The 20,137-nt window shown below is 35.8% G+C and overlaps 1 protein-coding gene across 2 annotated transcripts in view; it reads right to left on the reverse strand.

The window, feature by feature from the left end:
- Window positions 1–20,137, reverse strand: part of LOC121360486 (pleckstrin homology domain interacting protein) — a 106,352-nt gene that overhangs the window by 51,195 nt on the left and 35,020 nt on the right. For both annotated transcript variants that reach the window (XM_041480346.1, XM_041480345.1), the window contains exons 13-16: window positions 19,198–19,296; window positions 17,069–17,222; window positions 15,962–16,096; window positions 840–968 (exon numbers count right to left, since the gene is read on the reverse strand). In XM_041480346.1, coding sequence (XP_041336280.1) covers window positions 840–968; window positions 15,962–16,096; window positions 17,069–17,222; window positions 19,198–19,296 — 517 coding nt within the window. The remainder of the gene's footprint in view (window positions 1–839; window positions 969–15,961; window positions 16,097–17,068; window positions 17,223–19,197; window positions 19,297–20,137) is intronic.

Consider the following 20,137-nt stretch of genomic DNA (forward strand, 5'->3'; position numbering starts at 1 on the left):
AAGTCTTAGGAAAAGGGAGAAGAGACACACCTCATTTCTTTCCTGGGTGGTAAATGAAGAACTAAGATCTTGTGGACACTCCAAAACTGTATGGTTCCCAGAGCACGTTCCTCCACAAAGGAAAATAAAGAACACCACATATCTTTACAGTCATGAGGGTCTGTGGCAAGACACCCACACTCAGAATACGCAATGTAGACTATTAGAATAGACATTAGATAATAGACATTAGAATAAAGATATAATATTTAAATCACACTAATGGTGGAATATTGCTGTATAAGCACAAAGGTGTCCAGGATGGTACCTCATTAACAGACATAAAATTGCATAACTAAAACATAGCACCTTTTTTGTAAATAATTCTCTCATAGGCTATGCGATATTTAAATACAGATAGCAGGAATTAGTTCTATTATACACCCATTTTTTGGGCTTAGTTAGGAAGCAGAAAAAAAAATTCAAGTAGAATGTGTAACTATTATCAGTTCCAATGTAACTATTCCCATTATGCATGTCGATCCATTAGATCCATTATTTGTAACTTTGTCACTTAAGAGAGTAGACAGTGACTGGTTAATTTTGAATTCTGTTTGTCAATTATTATTATTAGTATTATTTTGAACTTCCCATGTAAACAGTAGCTTAACAGAATCTTTCTATAATTTAAAAAAAAGACAGTGAAAGAAATCTCATTGTCAACAACAGACACTCAAAACATCCCATATTAGTGGCTCAAAATTGTGTCAAGACATGACCTCTTGAAATGAAGCTCTGAAGAAGTTTGCTCAAATGCATTCAACACAGACAAATATTGTGATTTACATCTTGCACTGTACCTTGTCATATTTGCTACTGGAACCAAAGCCAAAAATCAGAAGGTGACCGTGAGAATCAGTACATGCAAAATGCTGTCCATCAGGAGAGCACTTGCAGTCGAAAACTGCACCATGTCCTTGTCCTTCAATCTGAAATACATCAACATACAAAATAATTAACAGAAATTAATAATTTTCAATTGTGATTCTCAAAACTGTGGTGCTGACATTGAAATTTATTATAAAATCTGTATGACAGTATACTGCTAGATGGAAATTACTTTAAAACAAGGCTTACTTTTTTAGCTATTCACTTTTCAGTGAATTTTGTAATAATGCTCATGAAAGATTCCAAATTGATAGCAGTAGAAACGGACAGACTTTATCCACAAAGCAGGCACAGTATAGGAAGTGAAAATAAAAGCTTCCCCTTGAACGTCCTGCTAATGAGCCTAACCAGAGAGCTGGGCCCAGTTCAGGGCTTAGTCACTGCACCCTTTCCATCCTCTGCCTTCTTGCTAAGCTACCCCAGCAGCAGTGGCTGCTGCGGGGTGTTTCACAACACCTGCCCCCTGGAAAACGCACTGACAGACAACCCACATTACACAGCTTAGCAGCTACCTGTTTCTGTAATTCCTACTCCTAATTTATTGGAGTGGGGAAGGAGTAAATTTGTGTAAAAACTCCACCTTTTATAGGAGAACTGCAAAGATTTTAAAAAAGGAATTTTTACCTGATACTCATTTTCTGTTTTCCAGTTCCATTAAGCCAGAACAAATGGGTTTTTGTTTTTCCCTGCAACCTGTCAATCAAGCAGAGGTGACCAATCACCACTCTGAATTTTCATGTCTTCAGCACCTCTTCAGAAAGCCCCTTTCTATTCTCCCCAGCAAAGCACTTTTGCATTTTCTTTAAAGAGACACCAAACAAAATTCTTTCCCTAACTGTGGTATGCCTATATATTGCCAGGAAAGGGGGAAAAAAACCAAACCAAAACAAAAAAACAATGATATTCAGCCTTCAGACAGTAACGCTGTGCACTTCTGCAGCACCTTCCAGAGGCCATCGGCATTATTTTAAAAAGTTAACAAAGCCTCAAAAATCCTGTGAGATACGTACTGTTTTCACTCTCTTACAGGCTGAGGCAAAGGCAAGAATTTTAAATCTTTTCCCCACAGTCTTACAACACATCCACACCCCTGCACATCCCCCCAGTGAGAGAGGCTACTACATCTATTGCTTTCAGGTCTTTCTCACTACAGGTAATTTCCCTAAAAGTCAAATGAGTTTCTGGACTAGTGAAAGAGGAACACAAACCAATGCAAGTCTTACGTTCTATTTTGCCCATTATTCCAGAAGAAATGAACAGAAGTATCTCACAGAAAGAGATGGAAAATAAAAACAGAACTTCAAGCAAGTGACACTAACATCACAGCAGTCAGGAATGCAGAATTAATTTAGTCTAAGCGAGATCCAACTACCACAGCAAAGTTACAACTTGGTGCTGCTTTTTGCATATAGAAAGCTCACTGTATTAAAGGGAGACAGTTTGGGAAAGCAGGTGGAAAGCAGACAGAATTTCACCACAATAATAAGCTTTGCAGAAACACAGTTAAAAATTGGAAAAGAAATTTTATACATAGAGATTTCTGTTCCCTTACCCTTCCTTCAACAAACGGAACATCAGTATCAAGCTTCCTAATGTTCAAGTCCTTCATAAATAGAATTTCACGGTTCAGCCTAAGTTTTGACTACCTTTTGTTTTACAAGGAAAACAATACATGTTGTGGGAAGACCTATTTGCTAACCATGGTGAGGGGAAAAATTATAAACAGAAGGAAAAAAATCCAGCTACTAAGATGATGGGTTTTTTAATCCTTTCCATCAGGAAATGGTTTAGATGGACCATTTTCAAGAAACCCCTGGAAATTAGAGTGTTAATCAGAAAACATTCCTTTCTTATGGAAAGTAAAAGAATAGTGTTCTACTATTTGGGGACAAGTACAGTGCAAATAGTTTTAATCTAAACATGCCCAGAATTTGGTTTTAAAAAGTGCTTCCACAAAGGGCAACTCTAAGACCTTTCAGTACAAACCTTCAAGTCTGAAGTACAAATACTTGGAAATAAAGATTCTTATAGGAACAAAACCTACCACTGAGGATAACCTTCCAAGATATAATTACTATTCTATATTAAAAAACAAAGTCAACCAGAGTGACCAGAGAACCAAATTCTACCCAGTAGAATCTTCTTTTCAATAAAACTATTTCAGGATTAATAAGTGACAGCTTACAAAAGATTTTTTTCCATAATAAAGCTAACACAGAGAAGCTAGTAATTTGAAACAGAAACTAAACATTAAGTTGCAAAAAGGGAAGCTGTAGTAAATCAGTGAAGCTGTTACTTCAGCAGGCTAGATAAAGAATTTCAGCAAGGATGAAGCTGTCTTCCCCTGTCCATCCCTTTTAAATCAAAGATGCCAGAACTACGTAAATACAGTATCCCAAGAACATTTAGAGTGCTTATTCCATCTTAAACCTTCCCCTGCTGCTTATAAGGACATTCCTTCATCGTGAAGGAAAGAGACTGCTCAGGAGTACAGAAAAAGCACTGGTTAATTAAGAGCTGTCACAGAATCACAGAATTATTTGGGTTGGAAAAGACCCTGAAGATCACATAGTTCCAAACCCCTGCCATGGGCAGGGATACCTTCCAGACCAGGTTGCTCAGAGCTCCATCCAACCTGGCCTTGAACACTTCCAGGGATGGGGAGCCCCCAATTGCTCTTAGATCCTGTTCCAGTGCTTCAACAAAGGCTGTATCACAACAAAAGGCTGTGAAAAGTGAACGAGACACTCCTGGTAGCAAAGCAGGTAGCAAGGATTTTTCACCTAAACAGGGAAGAACTAGTGATGCTATATAATGAGGACTACGTAAAGATTTTTAGTTTTAGCTCCAAGAATTAAGAGCCGTATTTGCCCATACTTTCACTAGCAAGGAAATGTGGACATATGTATATCCAGAAGGGAGGGGAGGAATGATGATGAAATAAGAGAATGAAAAAGGAAGACTTTTCCTCTCAGTTTTCAGGAAGGCTTATTGTTTTTTCCCAGACCAGGGAAAATAGAGCTGTCAAGCTTGTACAAAAAGTAATGTCTTAAATGCATAAAATTTTTTTGTTGTATGAAATAATAACACTTACATAGCAAGCTCAGTAATAAGACTTTTGGACCCATTATCAACAGATAGTATGAAACAGCTAAACCCTACTTTTCAAGAATAGCGTAAGACATGGAAGAAAAAGTAAAAAATTCCAATAAGATGAAACATCAATAGAGCAGATAGCACCGGAGAATTTTAGCAGACTTTCTTCAGAAAAATAACTAATTTTTTAATGCCAAGAAAATGTAACTCATTCAACCTAGCTAGATTTCAAAGGCATAATGTGATATTTAAATTTTATTCAAATTATTGTGATTAATAGGAGAAATGCAGAGTAGGCAAACTTTACAAAGAAAAGTTAACAGTTATTGATTTCAGAAAGACATACAGAGCTAAAAGGATGTTATCACTAAAGTTTCTCAAGTCAGGCCATTCTCTTATTGACTAAAGAAAAAATAAGAGCCCTTTGATGAAATGAACATTAGGGAATCATCCACTGAGAACAAATTTGGGACAGCATAAATTATATCAACTGAAGCAATTAAAAGCCAACAGGACAAAATGCAACAGAGCATGAACCTAACAAGATTATTAGAAATAACTTACTAGCACATTTACTGCCAGAAAAAAATAATGAAACTCTGTCTACATAAAATAACACTACACATTTCTAAAAAATCTTCCAACACTAGTCACCAGCACATTAAAAAAAAAAAGGTTTAAAAAACAAATAAAAATCAGTGAACTAAAACTTCTACTAGCCTGAGGTAGAATCCATCCTTCATGTTAAGGAACTGAGACAATTAGTTGAAAATACAGGGAAAAAGATCACTGTGTATTCCTTGCAATACATTATATATAATGCAGCAACAAAAAGAAAACTGCAATTCTAAACCAGACCAGAAGTGCATCCAGAAAAGAAAGTGCATATGTGCTAGACAAATAGACAATGCTAAGAACAAAATCTTCCAAAGCAGTACATATTTTTTGCTTCCCATGTTCAAGATGAATATGTTTTAAGAGGAACAGCTACAGAGTCACTTATCATGATAACACAAAATCTAAGAGCTCAGCTTCTTTATACGAACACTAAGGAGAGAGGACTATTTTGTATGACTATACTGAAAGACCTTTAGCAGGAAGAGAACTACTACACTAAAAGACCTTAAAGAGGATAAGAACTTCTCTACTTACATGCATAGGAACAAATGAATGTAAGTTACAAGCAACATCCAAACTTCAAAAGTGAAATTCAGATTCTAACAAAGAAAAAAAACTAGCAAAAAAAAGCAGCACTAATTATTATTAAAATCTCTTTTGTAAGTGATGAAACTACATCATAACTGTTCAAGTCAAACCAGCCTCCAAGTATCTGGAAGTTCCTTTTGTAGGTTTGTGCTCTCCTTTGCTTTAAGGAAAAATCTTCAATCACAACATACTTCCCTAAGGCAAAAACTATCTATAGACTTTCTGGAAAGTTAAAGGAGGTTGCTACTCTTCTGGAGGAGTGGAAAGCAGACTTACTTTTTAAGCCAGTTTATAAAATTTTTTTAAAAAACCAGCAGATCTTCTACATTGCTCCCAGAGCAGTAACAAGAAAAGAAATGGTAGGAAGAAGACAAGAAATAATTAAATTCAGAGTAATATATTTACTAAAAATGCTTATATCCTCTAACCAGCCAAGTCAGTTACTTATTCAGGAATGCTGCATGTGTCTTGAAAAATAAATCTATCAGTTAAAAGGTCTGATAGGTCACCCACCCTGTGGATACCTGAAGTTATATAAAGGCACTATATATAAAATTTACTGCATTTTTGTAATTGTTAATGATTTTTCCCACTATACATCCTGCAAACTTAGTACTGGCTTCTTCTATTTGAACTACTAGAGCATTATGCTGGTTTTGTTCTCTAGAGTCTGTTTCTCAGGATGTGCTCTTACGTGCTATTCAAAGGTGGAACCTCAAATATTTCAAACCATTACAGAAGGACTATAGACAAACTGATTCAAAATAATGCATCCATAACCTTACTTAGGTTATTCTGTATTTCACATAACTACAAAACCTGACCTAAAAATACAATCCTACATAATTCCACTGAAAGTGAAAGCCTTTATGAAAGCCACAACATAAGAAATATTGTTTTCACATCTCTAGTTCCCACTGGAAGTTCATATAAGCAAGAGACATGCCTTTCAGACATTAGTCAAAAAAAAAACCACCTTGTGTGGCAGAAAATCCACACACAGAGCATTCTACTGAGGTGTTCTAAATGGAACCTGATCTTTCAACAACGACTTCCAATCTTTTGGCATGTCATTTAGCCTAATACTAATTAAGTAGCTGCTAACAAAGACCTAGGTAGGCCTGATAGGTTTAAAGGAAAGAAAACAATGTTGTAAGTGATACGATAATGCTATCACGGCCTTAGAGTTTGCCAGTTCGCATTGAAAGTAGAAGTAGAATTAGAGAATAAGAAACCACATCAACCAGATCAGTGGAAGATCAGACTTCAGAAGATGGGGCAGGAAAAACATTAAGGTACACAGACATAAGTAGCCATAGCATAGGAAGTGCCTGCAATGAAATGTCCACTTAAAGCTAAAAATAAAGGACAGTCAACAACCAGCTCTCTGAAGGAGCAAGAGCACACAGAAAAATCCAATTGCAATTCAGTGGTCTCTGCTTGATTGACAACTTGCAGGAAGAAACCCTTTTAACCTGAATCAGTTAATGCCATAACACTGACAGTAAATTCTAAACAAAACAAGGATTAGACTGCACTAAAACATTAAAACAGTCATTAACAGGGAATGTGTGTGCCCAAATTCACAAAAACTAGACATCATTGCCATTATGAAGTACATTCCTACTACAACCTCCATGGGGTTTCTAATATTTTTGATTGATTTATATAAAAAACATTAAATGTGTAAAGAGGGCAGAGAGACTGGGCAAGTAGACAACCAACGCATCACTGCATCCAGACAGTCTGATTCTTCAACTGCACTGCAGACCATCCTTCAATAGGATCAAAATTACACCCTCCACAATTTCCATAGTAGAATCAGGAAAATTCTTGCAGCTTGCTTCAACTTGACCTTTTTATAGCCAAGTTCTGTACATGATGACTTCTATCACTGCTTATGCTAATAACTCCAAATAAATACAAAACATATCGAAAGCTCTCAAAAGCTAAGAAAGTGCTTCTATTAAAATTTTTCAAAAGATACATTGTTTAAAAGTTGGAGAAAATGTATAAGCTTAAAAAAGAATCATGCAATGCAACTACCATACATCCTAGAAAAGTAATTAAGGACTTGGAAAGAAACACATGGAACCAGGAATAGCACCAGACAACTTCACATTAGACAATCAGTTCACTACAGACTTGGGGACAAAACACTTGGACATTATCTTCAGCCATCTTATTCATTAATTTCTCTGTAGCCATAACTTTCAATCTTAACATCATTGTGTGAGATGAACTTTAGTGTTGAGGTTTTTTTGAGTTTGTGTGTTTTGGTTGGGTTTTTAAAATATATAATATAAAAATTTATCTGCATTTACACACATTTACTTGTATCTGTCTATGAAAAGGCATATATTCACCATGGTAACTTCATGTAGTGAATATAAAACAAAATTAGCATGAATGTACTCACTTGCTTCAAAGCTTTCTCACTGGATGCATGGCAATACGCATTTTCAGTTTCAAAAACAAGTTTAATGTTTTAAATACAATAATTACTTCATTAAATTATGTATCACCCCATTTCCTGATTTTATGCCAGCATATCTAAATATAATCTGTTTCACTACTACATCATTTTAAATAAAAGCAGCATTTAAAGAGACACAACTATAATCTTCACATAACCAGATAAGCATGACCTTACAAGGTAGGTTAGTATTTGCTTGCTGATTCTACTGCTCCAATTGTTTTCAAAGGCAATCAAATGAAATAAAGGAATTTCAGAGATCACCTTCAAAACAACCTTATCAAAGTCACTTTTTGTTTCTTCAGCCCAAGGCTTCTCAACAAAGAAGCAACCTGAAAAAGAAAACTAAGGACCAATACAAGTCAGGGTTTTTTCTTTACTATAGCGAAGTCGTAAGAGCTTGGGTCTTAACTTTAAGGTTGGCCAGAAAATCAAGAGATCTAAAAACAAGTTTGTGAGTATATTCTCTCAGTCATATGAAAGCACTCTTCACTACATAAGAAGTTTGAATGCAGTCAAATGACAGCTACTACAGCAGAGCTAAAAGTAAACAAGGTTTTAATGAGTGATCCTGCACCATTCCAAGATCCTTCCAACACACCTTTTCTTCTACCTAACTTTGGCAGCAGTAACTGTTAGAAATATAGTCATGTTGTAACCCTTAAAGCGAAAAAGCAGATGCTGTAGTCTTATCTTTTCAAGTAACACACAGAGGTCTCCCAGCAAAGTAAATGTTTTGTTCTTCACAAACAGTATTTCAGGAATAATCAGACATAACCACCACAGCTTTTCAAAAACATCTAGTAAAATTTATTTACACAACTGTCTCACTTCATGTACCTGACACTGATGTGTAGATGTTAAAAATTTAACTTACAATTAGTTGATTTTTAATGTACCAATAACCCTTTCACTAAAAATTAAATAGCACTTAGAGTGGCATCATGCATGGTGGTTTGAAAACTACATAAACAAGCTGTGGGGAAACTTTCCTCTTTGGGGTATTTTCTGTAGAATTTGTGATAAAACAATTACAATAAGTTACTCATGCCAAATACCTGGTCCTCATGTCTTGCTAAGAAATCCTGACCAGCTTTCTCAATCACAGCTCAGTATTTTCATCTTTCTGATAACAAGCACTGAACCTCATATTTGAGACTACATTAGAGAAGCCAACTCAAGCTATGAGTCAAGTTGGTAAGACAGCATATGACATTCAAATTTTACAAATCTATAGTTAAAAGTAGAAGATGCTTGTATTTTATAATTCTATAACTAAAACATTTGTAGAGTCACTAACAATTTTACTCTGCTGCAAAGCTCTGAGCTTTTTTTTTTTTTCATTTGGTTTGGGTTTTTTGTTGGCTTGGATTTTTCTCCTAAGGATTATTAACTTCTGCAGTACTTTTGTAACTCCAACCAAGAACATAATCAAAAAATCAGCCCTCCAAGTTTGTTAGATCTGATAAAGTCGCTTATACCTGTTGCACTGTATGTTCAACAACAGTTCATATTTAAGTTCTTTAAAGAGTTTTTCAGTACCAAGAACTTTAGAGTTGCTATTCCCTATTAATACAGTTGTTAAAGAGAATGAGTTCATTTAAATTTTGATGTGGTAACTTAATACAAAGTCATCTAACTTTATCTTGCTGAAAGGATCTGTAACTATTTACATAAGGTTCCAGTAATATGTTCTTTCATCCTTTCAGAAATAAAAGTTTCTTCACCATTTCTCTTTTAGCTGCCATGATTTTAATTTAGAAGAATAAAAATTCCAAAAAAGAATCACATCTTTGTTAACGGAGTTAAATCCAGGTTTATCCTAAAATTTTAAGTAACTTCCTCCTGGGCTGAAAATTTTAAGACAAAAGAATGTGCTGCTAAATTTATATGACAATTGCAAGTGCAAAACTTTAACTTATTAGAAAACTCTCACTTTTCAATTCAGCTGCTTATATTGTACCTGTTTTAATTTGGGTTTTGACACATATGTGAGAAACTATGCTCATCACACTAACCAAATCTTTGAATAAGCTATTAAACCTTTTTAAATAAACACAAAAGTGTTTAAATTCTTACTTTGTTTAGAAATGTTCAAATTAAGGTCTAGGTTTCATAACCTGTTGAAAATTAAAACATATTGTAAAGAACACATGTAAATCACAATGTCACAAGCTTTCTAGTTCTGGATACAATGTCTATTTACATAAAATGTAACTAATGCATTTTAAATGAAAGTGGGGGACTATTCATCATGAGCTCCTAACAGAACACTGCCTAGAAACAAAGAAAACAGCTAGAATTCTGACATAAAGACTTAGAGCAAAATATGCCCCAGATAAAAAAAAAAAAAATTAAATAACTACTTTTTTTCCCTAGGACCTATAAGAAGTTTCATTCTACCTTACGCTAAGTACAGCTACCAAAGACATTGTTGTCCTTCTAGGTCTCAGTAAAAGAGCATATCTTACCTCCAGGATCAGAGTCTTTCAAAAACAGCCAAGAAACAGAACTGTAGCCTCCAGTAACGATGCAACAAGCATGTCAACCTGCCCCTCAGGCCTTGCCATTTTAAAGGTTGATTTTATTTCTTTTTCCTGACCATTTCCATAAAACTGGGAAGAGGGTATAAGAATAACAAACACCAATACAAGCACTAAGAGTTACACTGCTGTTTTTGAACTACCAATATGCTTTCTAGGGCAAGTAGTATTTACTAAGTGGAGAGTGAGCATTTACACAGAGGAGAACAGTGGTGCTTCTGGGAGAGATTAAACTTTTCTTTCACAAATATAACTGAGTTACTTGTCATTTCAAGGGAAACTGAAGGTGGGAAAGGAGAAGAGCAGGTTCAGTTAGAATTTGTTTTTCTTCCTCCTCCTCCAAAAGAATCAGAAAGTTTCTTCAAATGACTAGTTTACAGTTCAAATTGTAATGCATTTCTGAAACACCCTTGGTATTTCTATATGCTCTCATGAAATGTGCTTTGCCATTTAGAAAAAGACTCATCATACAATTCTCAACAGTTAGAGATATACACACTGTGATGTATAAGTGTCAAAGGCTAAGGTGACTTAGCCTTTCAGCAACTCAGATAGTCACAAAGGTAGGGGGATTTTGAAGTACCCGCATCTGTGAATTTAATACCAAATTGCTAAAAAATTCTTTTCGTATCAGTATTTCAAAGCATTCCTCACAATACAATGAAAGAGCTACAGCCATCTTAGCCCTGAGTTCCAAGGGAGTTCCAGAACTGCCACCCAGAGCGTGTTAAGGATACCCTAATACAAACAATGTTCAGAAAGACTCTCTTAGCACTAAGGTAATGTCTCAAGAATCAGTCCAGATGAACACTTCACAACTGGCAACACACTAAGATTACAAATAAGCAAAAGGCTGACCTTGACAGGCTGTCAGGCACACAGGAGCCCCAAGGCACACATGTCAGACAAAAGAAGGCTGACTGCTGGCTACAGCTGAACCTGCCTTCTCAAAGAAGCGGCTCACAATGAGAGTCAACCAAATAAGACAGGAGAACAACACCTAGCCATGAAAGATCATTTGTTGTTGATTTTCTTTGGGTATTTTTTTGAAATCTGTTGTCCAGAATTTTTTTTTTTCTTTAAAGGCTTCAATAGTCCTACTTGATTAATTTCTACATTACACAAAGATTTCTTAAACATCACAAGGCTCGTCTTTATCAAAACACAGGCTTCCTGTTTCAGTAATTGCAATGCCTACCTACAGAATCTGCCTAGTCAGGTATCAGATTCAGGTAAAGCAATGACATTCAAAGACAAAGTAAGAATTCCAATATTCAATTGGGACAAACATTTTTAAAATGCCTGCTCTCCCCTAATCTTTCACTATTGCTACTGTAGTACAGTCTTCATACTTCCAAAAACACACTTTAAAGTAATAGGAGTCACCATATGTTCCTGCAACTGTTCATAAATCTACACTATAAACCAAAATGTTCTTCAAAAAATTTTAAAAAGACACTGAAGAAAAAAAAAAAAAAGAACCAAAAAACCCCAAGCAAACCAAAAAAGATAAAGAACAGAACTACAGGCTTGTACATATCCTAAAATCTTTTAGGAAACATCTTTCAATATTCTTTTCCAGGGCAGCCCACTCACAGGACAAGAACTATCAGGAGAAACCTATGCTCCAAGGCCACAGACAAAATGCTTTTTGCAAGCAGTCTAAGTCAGCAGAACTCATCCCCAAGAGGTACTTCTTAAAGGAAAGTGTGCTTACGTGAAACTGCCTAAGTCCAAAAACGAACAATCAAGGGCAGCACCACCACACCACAAACCTATTTAGGGTCAGACTCAAGGAATACCAATACTTAATGTCTAAATTATAATACCAACAAAAACCCAATCACCAAACCAAACAAAGACCCATGCATCCACTTAACATTACCAGACATCTCCATTTAGATCTGAAATATTATATCCCTGTAGGGTTTTTTTGCCTTCTTATGTTCTCATTATTGAGAAACTTCTGTCTAAAGCCTAAGGACTAAGCTGCAGCACATACCATCCAAGTGTCAACCCTGGAATTCCTAACAAACCAACAGCTTCAGATCTGGAAGTAACTTAGTGGGAACACCTGAAAGAAAACAAATGCTATGACAAGAACTGAGTGGTGTACACCTTCTATTTATGACCTGAGAGAGCAGGAATCCTGCAAATACAAAGGCTTGCCTGAAGGCAAAGAATTTCTACCACTTTCTCATTTACCTAGAATGATTTGTATACCCAAGAAAACTACCCAGTACCTAATGCACAGGGAACAGGTTCACTTCTCTCCATAGTAGCACAATTTGGGAAAATTGGGAAGAAGTCCTGCCTAGGCTCTCCTATTTATAGCCAAGATGCTCTCCTGAGTAAGCAGCAGATGTTGAATTGAGTGCTTTACTACTGAGGATATAACAGAATCCAGGTCTTCCATTTCCTGACTCCAACAGCCAAGGAATCCCAAAAAATGAGTGCCACCTGCTCCTGTAGGCTCCTTTAGGAAAGCAAGGATCTCCCTTGGTTGCTGGGAACATGCCTTACCACTCAAGGGATCCAGATGCCTTCCTTCAACTTTGAGTAAGGGACTGCATTTCAAATATATCTTTATGTACATTATCATGCAGTTGCTCTCACCAGAGAGCCTACTATTCAGTGTATTTTTTCACTTGATCATCCACCAAGACACCTACAGCTCATACATTCTTCAGCAAAATTAATTACAATTTAAACATTTACAAGAGTCTGCGATGTTCTTCTGTAGCAACAACACTGTTTTTGTGAAGTACATAAACTCTGAAATAGTGGGATAAAGGAACCACTTAAGAATTATTATCCTGTTTCTTCAGAATGCTTCTTTGTACCTGGGAGATACTGCATATAAAACTGTCCTAATATTGCACCAAGAACACATTCTTCATTAGCAGCTGTATTAAGTCAGGCCTGGTGTGAATATGACATAGTCCAAAAACCAAACACCTGTATTTACACATGCAATTTAAAACCATCTCATCATCTTGCTAAATGCCAAAATTGCCTAAAATGCTTTAACTATCTCACACTCTTGATATTTCTACGGCAAACTGCACTCTCTGGCATACTGAAAACACCCCCTGAGTGTAGGGGACTCAAGTCACTGAATTAAACCAGTTTCTGAATGTCCATGGACTGCAACACCAAGTTATGCAATACTTACACAATTAGACCAAATGAAATGATGGCTACAGGTGAAAACATGAAATATATAAAGCATATATACTTACTGAGAGTACCCCATGTGACAGTATGGGGTGACTATTAATGATAAAGACCAAAATCTGGCAAACAGACCAAAGATGTTTCAAACAGTCCAAAGATGCTTCAAATTAACCACAATTACGACAATTAATTTAATAGCAAATCTTCAGTTTAAAAACCTAGTAAAGGATGTTCTGCAGGACCACGAGAGTCACCTAGTGGGACCGAATTGCAACCAGCAAGAAACAAATAAATGGAGGAATCAAAGTTTAAGTTAAATACAAAAAAAACCAGTATATTTGGGTACTATGATTTTCTTTGCAATTTCATATTCACTGACTGGATAAAAGAATTAAGACTGACACTGCTTGCAACCCTTGGTCTTTTGTTTCCTTTTTGTTTTTGTTTTTTGTTTTTTTGGTTTTTTTTTTTCTTATTTTGGGGGTTTTTTACAAAACCGTCCAGGGTTTTTTTTCATGTTGACAATGACGGCATTTGAGGCAGGGTGGAAAGTAATTTAAAAAAATCCAACTCTACTTTAGGGATTTGCCACAAGGCTTTAGATGTACAAAGCAATCCATCTAGGATAAAAATACCTGACTGGACTAACATTAAACCAACAGTCATCTATGATTTTGCTAATTCAACCAATTCCCCCAAGTTCTGCAACATTTTTTAAGGAACTTTTGTTATGAAAAAATCACTAAGTGCTACTTCTGGTACCACAGACCAGGCAATGATAATGAGATTTTTCATTTGCCATTTAGTAAAGAGAGAAGACTGGCAGCTCTGTATGAATTCTTTTACCCCCACTGTTGTAAATCAGAGCACTTAAACTTTGCAGCTCTGCAGAGGTGACTGCACAATGTCGTCTGCCTGCCACCCATCACCTAAGAAAACCTGTAATTTCCACCCATGTCTTTTGCATCAAACACAGTGGTGAAATATTCAGACCATAGAGAGATGCCTCTCTTGCATACCTGGCTCATACAGTGTAATTCCTTGGTTTGAGATGAACTGGTTGTCAGACTTCCAATTCCCTCTCACCTCACAGAGCAGGCAGACTTTCTCATATTAGTTTCTAGCACAAAGCACATAATTACTAGCTGCTGAAATCTTCTGTTTGTCTACAAATTTGTCTGACTCCAAAGATCTTAAAACGTATGTGAATACTACCTTTTTAGACTTTAGGTGTTTATGTTGCATGGCACTCTTGACATAAATATTTCAGTGTCTTGGGCCTGCCTAATATCACAGGCATCTGTAATTTAGATTCTGATAGCTCTTAAACAGACTTGGTTTAAAAAGAGCAGATTAGCTCAGACTCTTCTGACCTAAACTCCATGAAAACCATCATACATCCATTGTAAGTAGAACTGGAAATGCAAGCTAACCATGAAATGAGAACATACACTTCAACTGGCAACAGTGAATAGCACCAAGTAATGAAGATGCATGCTCATAGCTCTAATATAATTGTCTTGGATCCTTCATAAGCTCAGTTACAGAAATCACTGCAGAGAGAACACTACTTAACCCAGGCCATTGCTGAAGGAAATCTAGGTTGCACGCTTGCTGATTAAGATTGGCTGAATTTCCTCTAAGACCTTATGAACTCTACTGTAATGCAAATCTCAAACCCTTTCTTTAGGTTCAGTGACCTTACTGGCTTGAGTTTATTTCTAAATGTCCCTTATCTTTTTGTGAATATATCTATGATAGGTCTCTTCTTCAGATGATTTTCTTTATGCTGGTCTCCAAGACTGCCACTCCACTACAGCTGAAGCCCATTTGCCTACTCTCAAGCATTCCAAATGATTGTGGATATTCTACAAAAGCTTTTGTAATTTTGTCCACGAGACGAAGCCTGAATTACACAATACATTATCTTTTTGTAGAAAAAGATATGCACTAAGACCCATTTAATATCAAGAAACAGATGAAAACACTTATTGCATTCATCTTGCAGGAGAAACAGTCTAGTGCAGAACAGACCAGATCTGAAACCTGCATGTGGAGGAGCTCTGCACAGAAAGACTGACAGTATTCATCCAATAGGCCAAGGCAACATACAACAATTTTGTATGAGATCAGGAGACTCATGAACAGCTTTAGCCAGACTGAGAATTAGTAATGCAAAAATAAACCAAGTCCCACCTTGGCTCCCCAGGCAGGAAAAAGAGCACTAAAGGAAGGTCTTGGTCACCCTGTCTCTTACACACGACCTCTGACAATGTAACTAACATTCCAATTTCGTGTGGATCAAGCATATGAAAATAAAACACTATGAAATACAGCCAAAGAAACATCTTTTAACATTTTACACATTTACTCTTTGCCCCACTGAACAGAAAAGGAATTTTTTGTAACTTCACCAGATGTAGGATCTTGCTCTATTACATAAATCATACTTCAAGATGGCCTACATAAGATTGTATTAAACGCAGAAGGTTTAAAATGATTGCTTTGGCATATCTGTGTAAAGCACAATAATTACCATGTTGAAGTAAGACCGGATTTTGACCCCTCTTGCCAAATCCCAAACTATGACATTTCCATCATGTCCAGCAGAGAAGAGAACTCTTGGATCAAATGGGTGAGGTTCAAGCACAAACACTTCATCTTCATGTCCCTGAAAATAAAGACACAGCAGAATTAAAAAGAGCATTGTCTTAAATATTTACCCAAGGACTCAACATGGTCTCAAAAAGGACACAACAAGGACTCAACTAGCAGCTGCCATATTAACCTATGAAAATACGCAGCAAAAAACTACTTTAACCACACTTTATTTTGGTAGCAGTGGATTACACTCTTTTCTTTCCAGTTGCAATTTTACCTTCCTAAGTAGTTTGTCAAGTATGTCACCTTCACAAGTACGTCCCAATACTTTCACCAGGACTTAAAAAAGATTAGTGTCCAAAACACTTGGTATCTTGTGGTCTTAATATTCCACAGATTTCCATTTTTTTCCAGTAGAGTATCAGTTAGAAATTTAATTTAAACTCATAAAGAATGAAATATATAACTTAAAGGTAGAGAGTATCTTCAAAATTAATGCTATATTTTAGAGATTTGCAAGAAGTATTTCCATCTCTAAGCAGAGTATCAAGTTACCTAGAGTTAACAATTTTCTCAGTTACAGAAGAAGTGTCAGAGATTAGTAACACTGTTAATTTATTTTAGTTAGAAGACTAATTTTTGTACTCATGGAATTATTAGATTGCAGAAGTGTCTCTGGTTAAAGAGGGCAAATTTACTCATTAACAGTATTTTAAAACATCACATTAAATAAAGATTAAAAAGCCAATCATTTTCTTCTCTCCCTCAAGATAGAACTCCATTAAAAACAAACAAACAAAAAACAAACAAACAAAACCACTAAAACGTCCAAAATTAGTTTCAGACATCCTGAACAGCACTGGTTAGTTGCAACTTCAAGCTTTTCTTTTCTAATAAGCAGCTGATAGACATCTCTATTACCCTTCAACTATCTGCAAACATTTGTCACAGCAGTTTCAGGAAAAAAACATAAGGAAGAATGTCAATGATGTATAAATAAATTTTGCATTCAAGATTGATAAATCAATATGGTACACCTTACCATGAGAATGTGAATGAGCTGGCCAGTGAAAGAATTCCAGACTTTCAGAGTCATATTATTAACTGCAGTTATAACAGAATTGTCATGGCGATCCCATGCCACCATGGTCACTTTCAGCTTTGTGATTTTATCTTCAACTCCTTGAAAACTTTGTCTAAAACAAAAAAGTAAAAAATTTCAGTGTAATCCTACTTTGCCAAAATACTTTAACACTAATAACCAGTGAAAATACTTCGGTATTTTGCAGTATTTTTAAGAGTATTTCTTGAGAAATATTCTTAAAAATTCTCTGAAATCAGAGAAATCAAAGATGTTTTCTATAATGTAGCACATACAATCACAAAGAATCATAGATACTTAAACAATGACTAAAGGATCTTCCAGAAAATGCCCTCTGATACATGACCTAATTTACTTCAATTGATAGCTACAGTACTTTTTGTGACATCTAAAAAACAAAAATCCAAATAAATCAACCAAGTAACAGCAAATTGTCCCAAAGAATATTTGTAATAAGTAGTTCTCAATATGGAGAGCAGTATTCTATACCTTTAAATTATTTAAATTCTCACACAATATTTAGACCTACACCACTACCCTGGCATCACTTTACTATTGGTAATAATGGCACTTAATCTTGCATGAAACTCAAGCAACAGTAATCTGTAATATAACATATCAGAATACTCAAAAATTACATTTTTGGCAGAGTTATTTAAAGACTAATCACCCTTGAATTCTCTAGCACATTTACTTCTATCAAAACATCAACCAAATGCAACAATAGCATGTTACCACTATGTAGGCAGACAAAATACAGAATCTTCCATATAGTAAGCACAACAACACACTGCACAATAGTATGTATTGTAAAACTCAATAATAGAAAATGTGGTTATAGCCAAATTCCTTTCTAGATTCAATGCAGAACCCAGCAGGCTTTATAAGCTGAATTCACTCTTTCCTTTCAGTGTAGTGATTTAATTTTTTTGATAAAACAGTTCTTGTGCAGAAAAGATCAAATCTGGAACTGCACTTATTCCTCCCATCAAAAGGATAAAACGGAATTCTGTTAGTGTTTTACAAAAAGAGTATTTCAGTTTCTCAGATAAATTCAGTATTTATGACCACAATGAAGAAGAATCCATTCCTCTTTTACCCAGTATCAATTAAAATTGAGAATTTTTACTGAGAGTAACTCAGTCTGTTATCAAAGTAGCAGCATTTTATACACTCTAGTCCAACAGTTTGACAACCTATGTTTTGCTGCATCTGTCCGTAACTGAAAAGATAATGTCTGATCTAAACATCTACCTAAATTACAGCTTATCTAGCCTTCTCTTCCATCCCTCTCTTGGGCTTTGATTACTCCTGAAACCATTATATATATATATATATATATATTTTTTTTTTACTAAATATCCTTCAAAGCACTCACAAAGGGGAAAAAGGTTTATCCCTTAAACCTGTTATAAATCTTCATAATTTACGTCAGCTGAAAAATATCTTCATGCCAAAACAAAAAGGTGCAAGCCACAATTCCTACTAAGTCATTCTCCATCTTCAAGCATCTTTTGTTGTTTGTTCTAGTGTACAGAAGTTTCCCATACCTACAAACTCTTGTAAACTCTCATATTGTTTTAACAAACACAAAACTATTACAGAGCCAGAAATTTCTTTGCTCTGGCATGTTGTACGAAATGGTCCCAATAATGCTTTTCTGAGCATGCAGGTTCCACAATATCTGTAAATATTACTAAAATGCAAGCAGTCTCAAGAAGAGACCTGCCCTGGTTTTCATGCTCCAGAAATAAATATCTATGTAAAAAACCCATATGAATTTGACCTTCAATGGGTTTTGATTATCTTTTATTGTTTTAATCTAATCAAAATACCAGTGGCACTATTATGAGGACAAGCTCATTTCCACAGCTGAATATGTAGTCAAATATTTATTTTAGTTGGATTTCAAGAACTAGATAAGCATACGGTGCATTTAAGCAATAATAATTTAAGCCTCCTCTTTTTCTTTTCTTTCACTCTTCTTAAAAAAATTTTTAGTAAGTCAGCAAATTATATCAAAGGCCCTCAAGAATCTATGTGATAGCAGAACATTTTACATCACTTACCCTGCTGGGCGAGTAGCCATATCTAACAAAATGCTTTTCCATTCCCTTCGCTTAAATTGCCAGATTCGCGCTGTTCCATCACGGCTTCCACTCACAAATCTAACAAAAGGGGGAAAAAGTTACTCTGAGATCAAAGGCAGATCTGTACAGAAAAGACATCTGAAAATTGAAGTCCCAGACATTAGAATTCAAAAGCAGAAGGTATGAGTAAGAAGTCCAAACAGTGCCAGAATGCTGTACAAGTGGTTTGAGGTTAAAAACACTTCCCATACCAGCAACAAAATTGAAGGCCTCTAAAAAGTCAAATCTGTTTCCCTATCCTGAGCCCCTTCCAAAGTAACTGTTCTATGACCTTTGGTGCACCTTGCTGAGTTATGACACTGCACTGGCAGAGGGACACCACAACCCTCGAACATTTCAAGGGACAGACCCTATAACACAAGGTCAAGAGGAGAGCCCTGCAAGCAGAAGTACAGACGTGATTTAAAACAAAACCTATTCCCAATAAGTTAGCATTGTATACAGAGTAAGTATTATGATATTTATATGAGGAAGTGTTTCCCAGCCTGAGTTTCTCTCCCATCCTTTTCGTCCCCCTTTCAGAGGTTCAGGGGTAGGAGGAGGAGAAAGAGGTGGGTGAAGCTTGGTTTGCAACTATTTGTATCATGATAAAAGTGTACATTAGAACATCAAATAAGTAAAGTGTGAGATGCTTCATAATAAACCAAACTATTTTCTTGAGCATCCTTCATATCCAATATCCAGAACGTATAGTGAAACATTAAAAAAAGCAGTAGGCTAGCTAAACAACACATGGTTAGATCTAGTTTGATAATTTCTCTGTATGCAGCAGTCACTTAACTGAAAAAAGGCTTACATGTTAAAATATATCTAAAAGTACATGTATTTGATATGTGAATACACACACCCCCCCCCCCCA

This window comes from Pyrgilauda ruficollis, unplaced genomic scaffold (assembly GCF_017590135.1).
Source record: "Pyrgilauda ruficollis isolate IOZ18807 unplaced genomic scaffold, ASM1759013v1 scaffold51, whole genome shotgun sequence".
Classification (NCBI taxonomy): Eukaryota; Metazoa; Chordata; class Aves; order Passeriformes; family Passeridae; genus Pyrgilauda; species Pyrgilauda ruficollis.